Source organism: Cervus elaphus, chromosome 26 (assembly GCF_910594005.1).
Source record: "Cervus elaphus chromosome 26, mCerEla1.1, whole genome shotgun sequence".
Taxonomy (NCBI): Eukaryota; Metazoa; Chordata; class Mammalia; order Artiodactyla; family Cervidae; genus Cervus; species Cervus elaphus.
Genome location: NC_057840.1, coordinates 28,376,228 through 28,392,433, shown reverse-complemented (window position 1 = coordinate 28,392,433; position 16,206 = coordinate 28,376,228). Strand labels below are relative to the sequence as shown.

At 35.3% G+C, this 16,206-nt stretch overlaps 1 protein-coding gene across 7 annotated transcripts in view; it reads right to left on the bottom strand.

Annotated features, from left to right (window-relative positions):
- UTRN (utrophin) overlaps positions 1-16,206 on the bottom strand; it is a 540,243-nt gene that overhangs the window by 237,894 nt on the left and 286,143 nt on the right. For all 7 annotated transcript variants that reach the window (XM_043888655.1, XM_043888654.1, XM_043888656.1 and 4 more), the window contains one exon: positions 9,002-9,191. In XM_043888655.1, coding sequence (XP_043744590.1) covers positions 9,002-9,191 — 190 coding nt within the window. The remainder of the gene's footprint in view (positions 1-9,001; positions 9,192-16,206) is intronic.

Below are 16,206 nucleotides of genomic sequence, written 5' to 3'. Positions count from 1 at the left end.
AATATTTTCATAACAAATATTTTATGAAAATTGGCACTAAGGAAAAGAATGGCACTAGTAAAACGTAAATTTATTCAGCTTCTAGTGCAAAGATTTAGTGATGAAATATCCCCAAGTAATCAGATAACAATGAAAACAAATAAAAGTCCATTTTATTTTTTAATCATTTACATTCACCTTTGCTTTTACTGTATTCTATTAGGAGAAAAAATATCTTTATAGTCATTAATATTTTAAAGGAACTAAGCAATCAAAACCAAATCTGGAAAAATTAGCATCCAGCATAAGGTGATTTTAGGTCATCAGGGCAATTTCAATGCTGTTAATTATACCTTCAAGTAAGCATCACTTATTTTTCAGTTTCCTGTCTAAATTTTATGTATGACCAGAAAGAAATATTTTAAGTGCCAAAAATACTAGTGAAAGTGTAAATAGGTTAAGAAAAGGAAAAAAGTATATTTTAACTCCAAGAGTTATAAATTCCAAGTACTTCTTTTCACTCCTTCCTAATCTTCAAAACATACAGAAAAAAAAATGAGAATATTCAACACAAATTTCTAGTTCTGTCATACATAAGCTATTTTCTTATAGATAAAAGGTATATAAATATAAGCAAAGAAAGAGATGGTATCAGAGAGGAAAAGGCCTGATGAAAGGCTGAATTTCCACTTAATATGTAAAAACAGAGATCCTAAATGAAAATTTAAAAGAGGGATAAACTGGATTTCAAAACACAAATATGAATTTAAAAGTCATTTTCTCAACACTATTTCCAATTCATTTCAGTCTGTAAATGTACTTACAATAGACTGCCTCTATTTTTTATGAAGAAACACTGCAACTTAGAACATTTCCTTTCTAAGAAACTAAATTTAGAGAATGTAGGAGGTATAGGAAGCGATAGTCATGATAGCATTTAAAATGTAAGGGGAAAAAAATATACAGTGTCTTAAAGTAAACAAACACCAAACTTATTCAAACTTTTAAGTATTATACACAGAACACTACTGATAATTAAAATACAATAAAGTACTTTTGGTTGGTATAGATATTTCACTTATGTCAGTATTTCAGATGGCAATTGTTTATAGGCAATTCTGCAACCAAAATTTTTACTTACATTATATGAGCTAATATAGTTCAGTAATTAAGATCAGTTTTCAAAATATAACCAAGCAAATAAAATATATCCATTACTAAGTGATTTATTTCCTAGTAATTTGCCACTTCCTATAAATTTCATATATCACTGACTTACATTGACACCTGCTGGAAAGTACTGGAATTGTTTATTTCTCATTTCATTATCTGGACAGTTGTTAATTTTACTTTTGAGAAAAAAAAATGTGAAAGATAAACATCTTAACTGAGAATAATGCAAATTTTAATTTTTTAAGAGAAAAAAGTAACATCTAATTCTAAACATTAAAATTGTAATGGTTTCTTTAGGAAATTAAAATCTTAAGAAGTCAGGCCAAAGAGTATTTCAGTTGGGAACTAAGTTATACAAGGACTTTATTAATTTAAGTTGTACTAATTTGGGAAGTAATTATGAAACTAAGCAAACTTCTCCAGTATTTGAACTTCTGCCTTTCATCTTAAGACCATCTTAATACCTTGATCACATGACTTAAGGAAACTATCTAATTTTGTGAAAATACATATACAAATAGATGAGAAAAAAGATCCAGTTAATGAAACAGGATGTTTTATATATTCATACTTACAGATAAAATGATAAAATAACAAGTTAGTGAGTGAGCTTTTCTTCTCTATTATCAAAACTGCCTATTTATGAACTACATAAACATTTCACCAGGATAAATTTATTATCTGAAGTGAACCAAAACACAAAACATTTGAATAAATAATATATGAATTTTTACAAGCTGTATTAAGTTTTAATGAACTTCAAATGAAAATGCTTCTATTTCTGCAAGGAATGCCCATCACCATAATCTGTCTCCTGAAACTTTTCAAAAAAAAAAAAAAATTCCAGACAGAAATACATTTAATTGGCCAAAATGTAAGAAACAACAATATATGATAAAGTTAATAGAATTTTGCTTTCCCCTGTCTAATCCACTGCCATATAATAAGCACGATTTAGGTGCTCAGACATGTCATAACGTCAGAAAAATAACACTGTCCTAGAGACAGCTGTTTGAATTATAAATGATTTTGGCTAACAGGGCAACAAGATACATTCTCAGGAATGGTACTAAGAACATGATATGAAGGAAGAATATTGTACTGCGGTGCTGGATAAATTTCTTCAGCATTCCAGTTATAACTCCCTCCTTCCTTTCTCATATCAAATCACTCCAATTTCTGACCAAAGTAATAAGAAAGTATGAACATAGTTTACATAAAACAAAACAATAGTAAAAAATATAATAGCTAACTTAACAAATACACAGAAGCTCATTCAATGGTTTATGTTTAGGATGACGTAGTATTTGAAATTTGCAACTGTCAAACAAGTTGCCTTCTCAAAGTGTACTTAAATCCACCTGTCCAAACAAAATTCAGTTCTTCATGTTTAACTATAGTATATGAAGATTCAGGAATATGGGGGATATTTTACCATGAGATGTGTTTCTCAAGATAGTTTCTAAAATGTGTTTTAATTTTTTAATTGATAAACAATGAACTATAGAGAGATGGACAGTTTTTAATGAATCTTCTCAAAGATTATTTTAAACTTTTTAAAAATCTACTGACATTTATGTAAAATTAATTGCCCATTTAGTATTAAGAACACAAGTACCTCATAGGTAACAGGTCTTAATGAATGTAGTTTTTGCTATTATTTTCTCCAAACAGTTCACTAGTCCTTTACAAAAAACAAGATTTTGTCAATTACAAAATAAAATATGCACTAAAATAGTACTTGCTCCTGATTCTGAAACAAAATGTAATTAAGCAATTCACTTTAACAGCTTCTACAGTTAGTCACTAAGAAAAGGAATCTTTCCTTGATAAGAACCCTGAAAGACTAGGTTTTAGAGCCCGAGAAACAGTAGAATTGTCTGACACCAGAGATCCTCATTTTCAATCACTCAGTTACCTTACAGAGCTTCTGATACCGAGGAGAAGAAACTGCCATCCTTTGTAAACGATGTAACAAAACCACAACTTTCTGCAGAGACGTTCTCACCACAGCCATCATTTTAAGTTTACCACACTTCTGCAGACACCTCAGAATTTGCATTATAAATGAAGAGCAATGATCATTTCCTCCCGGTCACTGGACAATGATTTGCCAGTTCTCTGAGCATGCTCGTTTCCAGGAAAGCATTTGAAAAATACAGGGGACTTAGGTGCTAGGCAGAAGGAGGCTGGTATTCCTTCAACTTCTTCTCAATTTAAAAAACACACACAAACGCCACCCAGAAAGCCCCCAGCAGATGCACACAGCCAGGACTTGCTCAGCCCAGCACGGCCAGACAATGAAGCAAGTTGCTGGGCAGGCAAACGCTGCCTGCTGCTGGGAGAGGAGAGCGCTCAGTAGCCAAAAAGGATATTAAGTGAAACATTAAAGCTGCAGATACAACGCAGATATCCCCGGGGAACAGAGATTCAACACATCACCAAGATGCATGCCTTGTAGCAGGTTTATATTAAGCGATCCAGTGGCATTCACTCTCTCACTTTAAAGAGAGATGCGTTCGCTGCCCGACTAAACACAGCTCTGGCTGTGTTCTATGGGATGAGTGAATAGAATAGAGCCCATGACAAACCTCGAGCAGAACAGAAGGGGATCTGACTCTAAGGATATCAGCCCAGACGTTAAGTGTTAATAAATTCCCTCCATGCTGGTCTCAGAACAGGACCATCTGAAACAAAACAAAAAATACATGCAGGGGACTTTACCTAACATACCCTAAAAGCAGAGTCGTCCACAGGCTCTCAGATGCCTGCTTAGCTAAGAGGAAAGCCATCAGAAATCAAATTTCGAATGTCAGGTTAAGACTCCCCTAATTATACGGTAAGGTTAATTTAAAAAAAAAGTCTGTAATTGACATTCCAAATTACCACATTTCTCCTTAGTATCTTCATGATCTTGTTTTATTTGCCATAAAGCTGTTTTAATTTTAGAAGTAAGAAATGTAAGACATGATCTATATGCCACATAGACAGAAGAACCCAGGACAGAATTTTGAGGTTTTATGTTTATGTGTATATATTTCAGACGCATTTTCTAAATACTTCAGCTTTTGAATACCACAGTAAATATCCACTGAAGTAAAGTACTGTTAGGTAATAAGCAAAATAACCCAGAATGATTCCATAACCAGGTTAAAGGGCACAGCCAGAAACAGAAGCCAGAAGTTTCTCATTATGTCCTGCTCAAATTAATAACCTGGGTAAGTCTGCATTTTCACCTTTCTGCATCATTGTCATGATTCTTTAAAAGAAATACAGCATTTAAAAATATTCGTTTCTCTTCTTTTACTTTGTCTGCCTTCTTAGTCCTTCATTTTAGCATGACTTAAAGCCCTAAAGTGGGTCTTAGAGGGTTGCGTTTATCAAGCAGCATTTTTGTGTTTCTGTTTGTCTATTTTTTTCCCCGGCAGCTGTATACTGAGAACCTATACTGCCTCCTTCTGGAGAGTCTAACAACATCAAAATATCTATACAAAGCCCAACTCGGAAGAGTTCATCAAAGAACGAGGTGATTAAAACTAGCAATTTTTTAGGCAAATATATAGAAACAGGAAGTAGATTAGTAACTATTTGAGGGTCAGAGAATTGGAAACAGAGGATTGACAGCCAAGGGTTACAGGGTTTCTTTCTGAGGTGATGAAAATATTCTAATTTGATTATAATAAAGGTTGCACAGCTCTGTGAATACAGTAAAAACAATTCAATTGTACAACTTAAAGGGATGAAATGGAAGGATTGTAGGGTATGTGGAATGTTAATAAGGCTGTTCTACAAACTGAAGTTGTAATTCCTGTCCCTGAATCAACAGGTGAAGCTTCCACAGTACAGGCTGCTGCTAAGTCGCTTCAGTCGTGTCCGACTCTGTGCGACCCCATAGACGGCAGCCCACCAGGCTCCGCCGTCCCTGGGATTCTCCAGGCAAGAACACTGGAGTGGGTTGCCATTTCCTTCTCCAATGCATGAAAGTGTAAAGTGAAAGGGAAGTCGCTCAGTCGTGTCTGACACTTAGCGACCCCATGGACTGCAGTCTACCAGGCTCCTCCGTCCATGGGATTTTCCAGGCAAGGGTACTGGAGTGGGGTGCCATTGCTACCCACTAAACACCAGAGATCTGGGTAACAGACAAGATCTGAAACAATTTAAACAACCCAAGTCTATGCCTATGGCAAAGAGGATACAAATTAGGCTGAAAGAGAACACAGGAGATAAAAACAGAATAATCCCAAAGCACATATTATTAGAGAGTAAAAACAGCAACCCCAGAAAGGCAACAGGGCAACAGAATTTTATTCAGGAAAGAATTAAAACATGTTAATTAATTGGTACTGATAAAATTTAAAGCTTATATTTTGAAATATAATTAAGGTGATGATAATAATATCTTAGAATACAGGCAGGAAAATTAAAGAGTAAATGCATTTGAATTAATAAACTGACTGGGAAATCAATAACAGACTTTCATTCAAAAACAAAACAACAACAAAAAAAGTTTGTGCATCTCTGGTCAAGTTCTCGCATTTGAATACAGATCCACAGTGACCACTGTGTGCCAGGCATCTTCTCCTGGACCCTCCTCAGATGCCTCATTTCCACACAGTCCAAATGGAATTTACCATCATACTCTGCACTAACTTGCACGGCTGCCCTGACTTTTTCTTTTCCGGTTGTCCCCGATCTCAGATTCCGACACCACCTATCAGTCTTCTTTGTCAATAACCCTTCTCCCGCCCTGAGTCTACTCAAACTATCAAGTCATTAGGTCTCTTTACCCATACTCCCTCATTTCTAGTCATTTTCATCCCTGACCAGATGGCTGGAGTATCCTGTTTGGCTGTCAGTTTTGCCCAATTCAAACACATTCTCCATAAAGTCATCAGTTAGATTCCTACAAGATCAAGTCCCACTGTATCACGCTCTTGCTTAATATTCTTAAAAGACTTCTCTTCATTGCCACCAGGTTAAAATATGAAATACCTGGCAAGTCATGTAAGACTCTCTATGATCTGGACCACTCAGCTCTCCAAGAGCTTTCGTCTCCAAAAAGATCAGGTTTTCTCTTGCCAACAGTTCTCTGCTGAGGAGAAAAACCTAACTGCCGTGCAGCAGGGCAATGAGACATAAATTCATACATCCATGTGATCATTTATTCTTATCAGAAGTGGTATGTATCATGGCATACTCCAAGAAATTAATCATCTTCCCATGTGCTTCCAAACTATGCTTTATCAAAAGTTACCCAAATTCACCTTAAACCAAACAGAATAAATTTCTTCACCTTCATGAAATATTCCCATGGCCCTGCATCCCACTGGGTTAAGATACAAAGCAAGTACAACTAGAGAATGTGTCGTGTAAGCAGTCTACACACACCCCTGGTACACAGAGCACATGCTTGCCGAGGTCCTTATTCCATCGTTTTGTGCACACATGTCCTCCACCACCATCACCACACCAACAGAACATGTGTTTTATAATTCCAAGTGCTTTTCCTCATTCTTTTTCTTCAACAAATATCTTTCCATTTCCAAATGATTTTTCATTTTTAACTGTCTGTTCACTCACACAAAACGAGAGTCATTAAAACAAAAATCCAGAAGAAAATTAAAATTCTGTTGCATCAGAAATACTAAGCAAATGGTACTAAAGCCTAAAAATCATCTACCCATAAGGTGCCCAAAGCAAAGCCACTGATTTTCTTTTTTTAATAAAGTGAAGAGAATGCTTTAAAATTAAGAGCAATTAACAAAGAAGCAAGAGAGTGAAAACTCAGGCAAACTATCATAATGTGAAACATCCAAACCATAAATAAATGAATGTGCTTATCTTTAGGTAGAGAGATGTTAATAAGCTTTTAATAAATACCCTCTTTATTATATCTTATGAGACAAAATAAATTATTTTAGCAACATTAAATTAGTTTCAAGAAGCATTTACCATTCATGTTATAATGAACTTTAGTCAGTAACCTCTTTTTCCTGATGCTGGTTGCCATAAGACAAGTAGTCCCGTCTTAGCTATTTCTATTCAGAAAGATTTTAAACATCTCTATTTACATGTATTTTTTCCACAGTTTGAATAATTCATTAAATATTGAGAAGAGTTTTTGGCTATGTAAAAATATATCCCAGGATAAGATGTATTTACAGACATTATTAAACTCCAAAATAGGTCTGTGTTTTACTGGTGCTCACCATCAAGGTTCACGTCAAGCCTCCTTTGTTCATTGTCTAAAAGTGTTACCTTCTCAAATGCACAACCTGCGTATGTTTGAGTTTAACATCATTAAATAAACTGAGTATCCGTGAGCATTACTGGGTCAGACTGATCATTAAATCATAAAAAATAATATATTCTAGCATATAGCCACATTTAGAGCTCTCCATAAGCCTGTAAACATGAGATGATAGCTAAATATCTTATCAATTAACATGTATAGTGACCTCATAGGACTCCAGAGGGTAATACAAAACACACACAAAAAGAACAGATTTATCTTCAACATTTGGCTGCTCATTCTCATTATCAAGACACAAGGGTATTATGTAATGAATCAATGAATAAAAAATAAGAAGTAATGTAAGTAAACAGATTTTTGTTGAATTAATCTTGAGAATTCAACCATCAAACACTCTAATAGTCAATAGGCAAGGGAATAAGTTATTAATAAGTCTATTCCAAAAGAGTCTTTTTAAAAAATTTATAACTTTTTAATGATAATAATTTCAAACAGAGAAAATCTGTAAGAATCGGAACTGTTCCAAGAAAGTTTCTGGACCCTTCATCCAGACCCACATATCTGTTAACATTCTGATGTTTTGAGGGAAAAGATTTTCTAAGAAAGGATTCAAAAAAGGTCATCATGCTGAATTTCATAACGATGATGTTTTAGGACCCAAGGGCAGCAGTCAGTATTTGCTTAGAATTTCCACACAGAGCTCTGCATAGGCAACAGTACGGAATAATGTGATCTCTGCCCTTGAAGAACCACATGATCAACTAGGAGAGGAGGAGACAGGCATCAGATGACAATGGATCATGAGTTCAGAAGCATCAGAAATAATACCTGTCAAAATGTTTTGAGAATGACACAGCATAAAGAAGTAATCAGATGTAAAACTCTGGTAAACAAGACTTCTCCAATGAAGTTGGTTTAAGACCGAATTCTAAGTGAGAAGGCCTGTGATTGGCAAGAATAGGTCATTCTGCACAAAGAAAATGGGAAATTCAAGGGCACTGAAGCAGTTGCAGTTGGGGCAGAAAAAAGATTCAGACATGCTTCATAAGATTCCTCATAAATTCTTTTAAAGGAAAGATTTTGTATTATCATATTTCATGTGGAAGAAAATTTGAACCTCAGACTGCATTCACAATCGTAGTTATCAAGCTAAAGACATAAAAGCAATACCCTCAAGCCTGATATTCTTAGTTGCAAACTAAGCCACAGGGCCTTTGCAGCTTTTATATTAAGTATTTATAATAAATGAACAAAGAAACAACTTCATATTAAAAGGAACTGCCCTGATAAATCAGGTTTCAATAAGGCTAACTGTAATAGGGCTTAAGATGACAGAAAATGGAGTAGTTATGAGCCTATAAGTCTAAATAAATAATTATCACTTCCATAAAACAAGGTGCTTTTTTTCCTTAATTATTAACTAAGAGTATTTTATAGACCTCATTTCTGGAAACCAATTATTCACAGAGAAGCATGGATTTCATAACTGAATAAGGTGATAGCCTCACCTTTGAACTGTAATAAATTTTGCATGTAGATGGATCAAAAGAGGATGACAAATATTAAAATAGAAGGCCCAGTTTCCCATGCACTTGCCTGCATCTGCTGTGTGAGTTCTCTGGCCAGGACAGTGTCCTGAAGAGCATTCTCCCGCTGAGAGGCATCCGCAAGCACATTAACTGTGGTTTCTGCTTCTTGTATCCACTTTAGGAAGTTCTCCAGATCCTTGCGAGAGCTTTGCACTGTCCTTAGCTCAGCCTCCAAGGCACTCTGTCTATCAGCAATGCTGCAAGTAACAAAATGACAGGCACACCTCCATTACTTACAGTGTGACAGGACACAGTAAGCGCACCCTAAAGAAAAATTAACACACAGCCTCCAAGCAACCTTTATTTAAGTACCTAAGGTAACTAGGAAATGTGTTTCTATGTGTCTTGAATAATCCTTAATAGTAATGGAATTTTGAAAGGAAGGAGTGGGTGAGAGATATAAATATTAACAAAATCATATCCATATCATAAAATAATCATCACGTTTTACAAATCGAAATTGCACATTAAGTTATTCCCCGTACATTTTATTCTTCCCTGGTGGTAAAGAATCCACCTGCAATGTGGGAGACCTGGGTTTGATCCCTGGGTTGAGAAGAGCCCCTGGAGAAGGGAAATGCTACCCACTTCAGTATTCTGGCGTAGAGAACTCCATGGACTGTATAGTCCATGAGGTCACAAAGAGTCAGACACGACAGAGTGACTTCCACCAACACTCAGAAGGTAATATCAATAAATATTCATACACGTGAATTCTAGAAAGAAGTAACATCTGAGTAAATGATTAAGATACAATCAAATAATTTAAAGGACTTACTTTATATATTTTAAACACTTCAGATCAATGCAAATTGGTTCTTTAAGATGAAATAATAATATTCAGAAGACACCAGACAATTAAGTTTTTATAAAGCATTCATTAAATCTACACCAAAAACTAAAGCATATATCTTGAAGTTGCATGATTTAAGAGATACATACACCTGTAAACTCAATCTGTAAAACTTCATGTATCTCAAAGTTCCAAAAAAGAAAACAACTTAATTTATGAATGGACACCAACAAGTTCACTCCTAAGTATTTAAACTCAAGAGAACTGAAAATATATATCCACACAAAAACTTGTACACAAATGCAGCATTACTTATTTAGAAAAGTCAAATAATAGAATTGACCATCCATCAACTGAGAGAGGATATGCTAAACAAAATGTAGTATATTCATCCACGAAATATTATCACATCATAAAAAGGAATGATATACTGATACATGCTCAATATGGATGGACCATGAAAGCATTCTGCCAAGTGAAAAACACAGATGCAAAAGGCCATATATTTTGTGATTTCATGTATATGAAATATTTAAGAGGACCAAATCCATAGAAGGAGAAAGTAGATTAGTTGTTGAGTAGGACTGGAAGGTAGAAGAAAATGGGGACTGACTTGCTAATGGTTGTGGGTTTCTTCGGGGAGTGATTAAATGTTCTGAAATTAAGAGTGTTGTGATGAAGCACAACAGGGAAAAGATACTAAAAGCCACTTGGTTGTACACTTTAAAAGGGTAAATTTCATGAACTATACCACAATTTAAAAACCAGCACATGTAATAAGATCTCATGTACATATTTTTTCTAACTGTCCATCCACTCATTCATCCATTCATCATCAACCATCCATTTGTATATACAGATAGATGGAGAAAGGTCTGGAACACTAACTTAATATTAAATTAGTTCCAGGTGCTGGATTCTAGTGTGGTTTACTTTCCTATTAGTACTTTTCTGCATTCTTTGAATTTACAATAAACAAGCATCTTATGTATCAATAAATGCATTCATTTAAAAAATGGATGAAAAATTTAAATACACATACCATCCTAGAAGATAAATGGATAGCAAAAAGAAGCACATGAAAAGATACTCAGCATCATTAATCACCAGAAAAATGTAAACTCAAACCACAATGTGATATCACTACATATTAGAATGGCTTTAAGAAAATGACCAAACCAAGTTCTGGTAACATTACAAAGGGCAATGACTGCAACTCTCACAGTTGATGGTGGGAGTATAATATGGTACAGCCATCCTGAAAAACAGTTTGGCCGATTTTAATAAAGTTAACCATGCACTTAAAGATATAAGCCAGGGATCCTATTCCCAAGTATTTACCCAAGAGAAACGAAAACACATGTCCACACAAAACTTAAATGCAAATGTTCATAGCAGCTTTATTCATAATGGTCTAAAGCTGATGATAACTCAAATATCATCAACCCATAAATAGATAAATTGGGGCATATGCATAAAATGGAATACTACTGAGCAATAAAAATCTAAATGCTAATGAAGGATGCAACAACATGGGTGGAACCTCAAATGCATTTTGCTAAGTGGAAGAAGCCAGACATAAAAGCTGCATACTGTGATCCCATTTACATAACATTCTGGAATGTCATCAACCTCATCTCAACATTTACTTTTGAAAAATCTCCAACAGTGTTTGGCTGCCTACAGAACAAATTGAAATTGCTTTCCTGGAACTCAATAATAATTCTCCATAATCTATCACTAACTTACCTCCTAGTTCATTCCAATGATTCAAATCAAAGTGGGAGGTTCCTTTTCCTTTAAAATATTCTTAATACCACGTCCACATAAAAATTTTATACTCACATAAAAATGTCCTTCTGCACAGATGAAAGAAATCAAAGATGACACAAATAGATGGAGAACTATACCATGTTCATGGATTGGAAGAAGCAATATAGTGAAAATGAGTATATACTACCCAAAGCAATCTATAGATCCAATGCAATCCCTATCAAGCTACCAATGGTATTTTTCACAGAACTAAAACACATAATTTCACAATCTGTATGGAAATACAAAACCTCAAATAGTCAAAGCAATCTTGAGAAAGAAGAATGGAACTGGAGGAATCAGCCTGCCAGATTTCAGACATACTACAAAGCTGCAGTCATCAAGACAGTATGGTATTGGCACAAAGGCAGAAATATAGATCAATGGAACAAAATAGGAAGCCCAGAGATAAATAAATCCATGCATATATGGACACCTTATCTTTGACAAAGGAGGCAAGGATATACAATGGAGAAAAGATAATCTCTTTAACAAGTGGTGCTGGGAAAACTGGTCAACCACCTGTAAAAGAATGAAACTAGAACACTTTCTAATGCCATACATAAAAATAAACTAAAAATGGATTAAAGATCTAAATGGAAGGCCAGAAACTATAAAACTCCTAGAGGAAAACATAGGCAAAACACTTCCTGACATAAATCACAGCAGGATCCTCTATGACCCACCTCCCAGAGTAATGGAAATAAAAGCAAAATGGAAACTAATTAAACTTAACAACTTTTGCACAACAAAGGAAACTATACGCAAGGTGAAAAGACAGCCTTCAGAATGGGAGAAAATAATAGCAAATGAAGCAACTGACAAAGAATTAATCTTAAAAATATACAAGCAGCTCATGCCGCTCAATACCAGAAAAATAAACAGCCCAATCAAAAAATGGGCCAAAAAACTAAACAGACATTTCTCCAAAGAAGACATACAGATGGCTAACAAACACATGAAAAGATGCTCAACATCACTCATTATCAGAGAAATGTAAATCAAAACCACAATGAGGTACCATCCCACGCTGGTCAGAATGGCTGCTATCAAAAAGTCTACAAACAATAAATGCTGGAGAAGGTGTGGAGAAAAGGAAATTACACTGTTGGTGGGAATGCAAACTAGTACAGCCACTATGGAAAACAGTGTGGAGATTCCTTAAGGAACTGGAAATAGAACTGCCATCTGATCCAGCAATCCAACTGCTGGGCATACACACCAAGGAAACCAGAATTGACTGATACACATATGCCTCAATGTTCATTGCAGCACTGCTTACAATAGCTAAGATGTGGAAGCAACCCTAGGTGTCCATCAGCAGACGAATGGATAAGAAAGCTGTGGTTTTACATACACACAATGGAATATTATTCAGCTATTAAAAAGAATGCATTTGAATGAGTTCTAATGAGGTGGATGAAACTGGAGCCTATTAAACAGAGTGAAGTAAGTTAGAAAGAAAAACACCAATACACTACATTAACGCATACATATGGAATTTAGAAAGATGGTAACAACGACCCTATATGCAATACAGCCAAAAGAGACACAAATATAAAGAACAGACTTTTGGACTCTGTGGGAGAAGGCAAGGGGGAGATGATTTGAGAGAAAAGCACTGAAACATGTATATTACTATATGTAAAACAAATCACCAGTCCAAGTTCGATGCATGAAACAGGGCACTCAAAGTCAGTGCACTGGGACAACCCTGAGGGATGGGATGGGGAGGGATGTGGGAAGGGGTTCAGGATGGGGTACACATGTACACCCATGTACGCCTGATTCATATCAATGTATGGCAAAAACCACCACAATACTGTAAAGTAATTAGCCTCAAATTAAAATAAATCAACTAATTTTTAAAAAATATGTCCTTCTGACCATCTTCACCTACCAAAATCCTTCCAGTCCTTTAAGGGTTAAGGACTACCTCCTCCCAAACCTCTCAGTCTAATTAGGTTTCCTTGCCCAGAGTTCATAAAAGGTCAAAACTCCTCTTCAGAAATTTATCACATGTATCCTGAAAAAACCCTTAGACTGTGATCTTATCTCTCTTACATTTTACTTTAACTATATCATAGAGATTTCTTGTCTTTCTCCCAGTTCTATAAACACACAATAGGCAAAAGCAGTCTTTTGCATCTCCATATTTCTCAGAGTCTTTATTATAGCATTCTGTGTAAGCTGTTCAGTCATGTCTGACTCTTTGTGATCCCATGGACTGTAGTCCACCAGGCACCTCTGTCCATGGAATTCTCCAGGCAAGAATACTGGAGTGGGTAGCCATTTCCTTCTCCAGGGGATCTTCCAGACACAGAGATCAAACAAAAGTCTCCTGCATTGCAGGAAAAGTCTCTACCATCTAAGCTACAAGGAAGTCACCATTATAGCATTATAATAGCATTTATAAAATAATGAAAATCTTTTTATAACAGGACTTTAAAATTAGCTCCCAATTACTACTTTTCAAGAAGCTACAGAGTGAAGGCCTCTAGAATATTCAGTTTGTGAATCCAGAAAGAAGACAATACATTAGGAAGCATAAAAACAAGAAATCCAACACATGGAGAAGCAAACAGGTTCTCATGTTAATGGTGAAAGGAGATCTCAGACAAAGGGTTATGTATTCAAATCGGATCTTATGAGGCCTGTCTTCATCATACCAACTGCTCTGTTTCTTGTTTCAATTTGACAAAATTAACAAGGAAGAAAGTGAAAGTGAAAGTGAAGCCACTCAGTCGTGTCTGACTCTTTGCGACCCCATGGACTGTAGCCTACCAGGCTCCTCCGTCCACGGGATTTTCCAGGCAAGAATACTGGAGTGGGTTGTCATTTCCTTCTCCAGGAGATCTTCCCAACCCAGGGATTGAACCCAGGTCTCCTGCATTGTAGGCAGATGCTTTACCATCTGAGCAAAACAGAATCTTAAAAAGTGGACAAACCCAGGTGTTGTTATTACGGATACAGTTAAGCTTGTAAAAAGTACTGTAATTTTAACTTATGTGTCATATGTCAAATATGCTGAGGTCTGCCCTCTCTTTAACATTAGTATGACATTAAAATCAACTTCTCATCGTAACAGAAAAAAAAAAAAGAACAAAAACAAATAAACAAAAAACTCCATGAGATCCTAGGAGGAGAGCTCAGAAAATCCCTAGGATAATGCCTGTGTACCAGGCTTTGAAAACTGTCTCCAGAAGAGATGTCTGCAAGAAAAATTATTAGAAGTGATAGACTGCTTAATGTGATTGACCTTGTAGGAAATTGTACTGTCAGGCCATGGAAAATGTGGGAAGAATTAGCAATAGGTGCAAGGAAAACTAAGCATATAAAAACAAGGCAATTATTAATTTCAGGTAAAATAAATAGAGAAGAAACAAAATTATAGTAAATGTCAGTGCTTGGCTGTTAATGATGCTTAGACAGACACAATACCGTCAACATTGAGTATCTGCTTCTCTAAAAATTCAATGATAAGATGATACAGACACTATGGAAAACAATATGGCAAGTCCTCAAAAAATTAAAAATAGAATTAACATGATCAAGCAAGGAATGAAAAATGTTGCCCCTAGGGAGAGGGCTGTGATGAGCAGTGAGAGAACCACTATAAGTCCCCTACACATGAACCTCAGGTTGCAAACTTTCAAAGATGCAAATGTGTGTTTCCATGTCTAGTCACAAAAGCTAGTTCACATGTCTGGCATCCATTGTATGTGCGTGCGTGTATCCTCTACAAGTCGTTTATTTTATGTACTTTACTACACAGTACTGTGTAGAGTATGGTAGTGTGGTACCTTTATTTCAAGCCCAGAATGACTGGAAACAAGCATAAAAGCAGCAGTGCTGAACCTTGGACTACTGAACTTTTCAAAGTACTGTACTGTAATTAAAAGTGTCTATTCTTTGTGCTTGCTTTTTTTTATGTATTATTTGTGGGAAAAGTATTATAAACCTGTTACAATACAGTACTATATAGCTGACTGGGTTAGTTAGGTACCTACACTAACTTCGTTGGAAGTAACAAGCAAACTGGGCTTATGAACATGCTCTCAGAACAGAACTCATTTGTTTGGAAGGGATTACTGTATTATAAATCTTTCAATTTTTAAAACATTTTTAATCATATGCATATATTTCTTTTTAATATTTACAAGTTATCCACCAGAATTTGCATGGTTGGTGGTGATGGTGTTTAGTCTTCCACCTAACCCTACCCATATTTTCAATTATTAAAACATCAACTAAAAAAAAAATATTAAGAATAGCCAAATAAAGCCTGCACCAAAAAGAGTATCAGAATTAAAGGACACATATGCACAAGTAATCAACCATGAGCAAATGATTCTAATTTTAAGAACATTCATACAAAATTTAGTAATCATAAATTTAGTAGACTATTCTTATTTTAAGAACACATAAAATTTAGTAGTTATAAAATTTAGTGAAGTAAAACACTTTCATTTTACATAATAAGTGCCCTATATTCTTAAGAATAAAGATGTACATAACATGTACATAACAGGTTATGTGGCAAACAGCTAATGTAAAACCACATCATTAGAGATCAGCTCTATTAAACCCTAAGAATGCCCAGACTA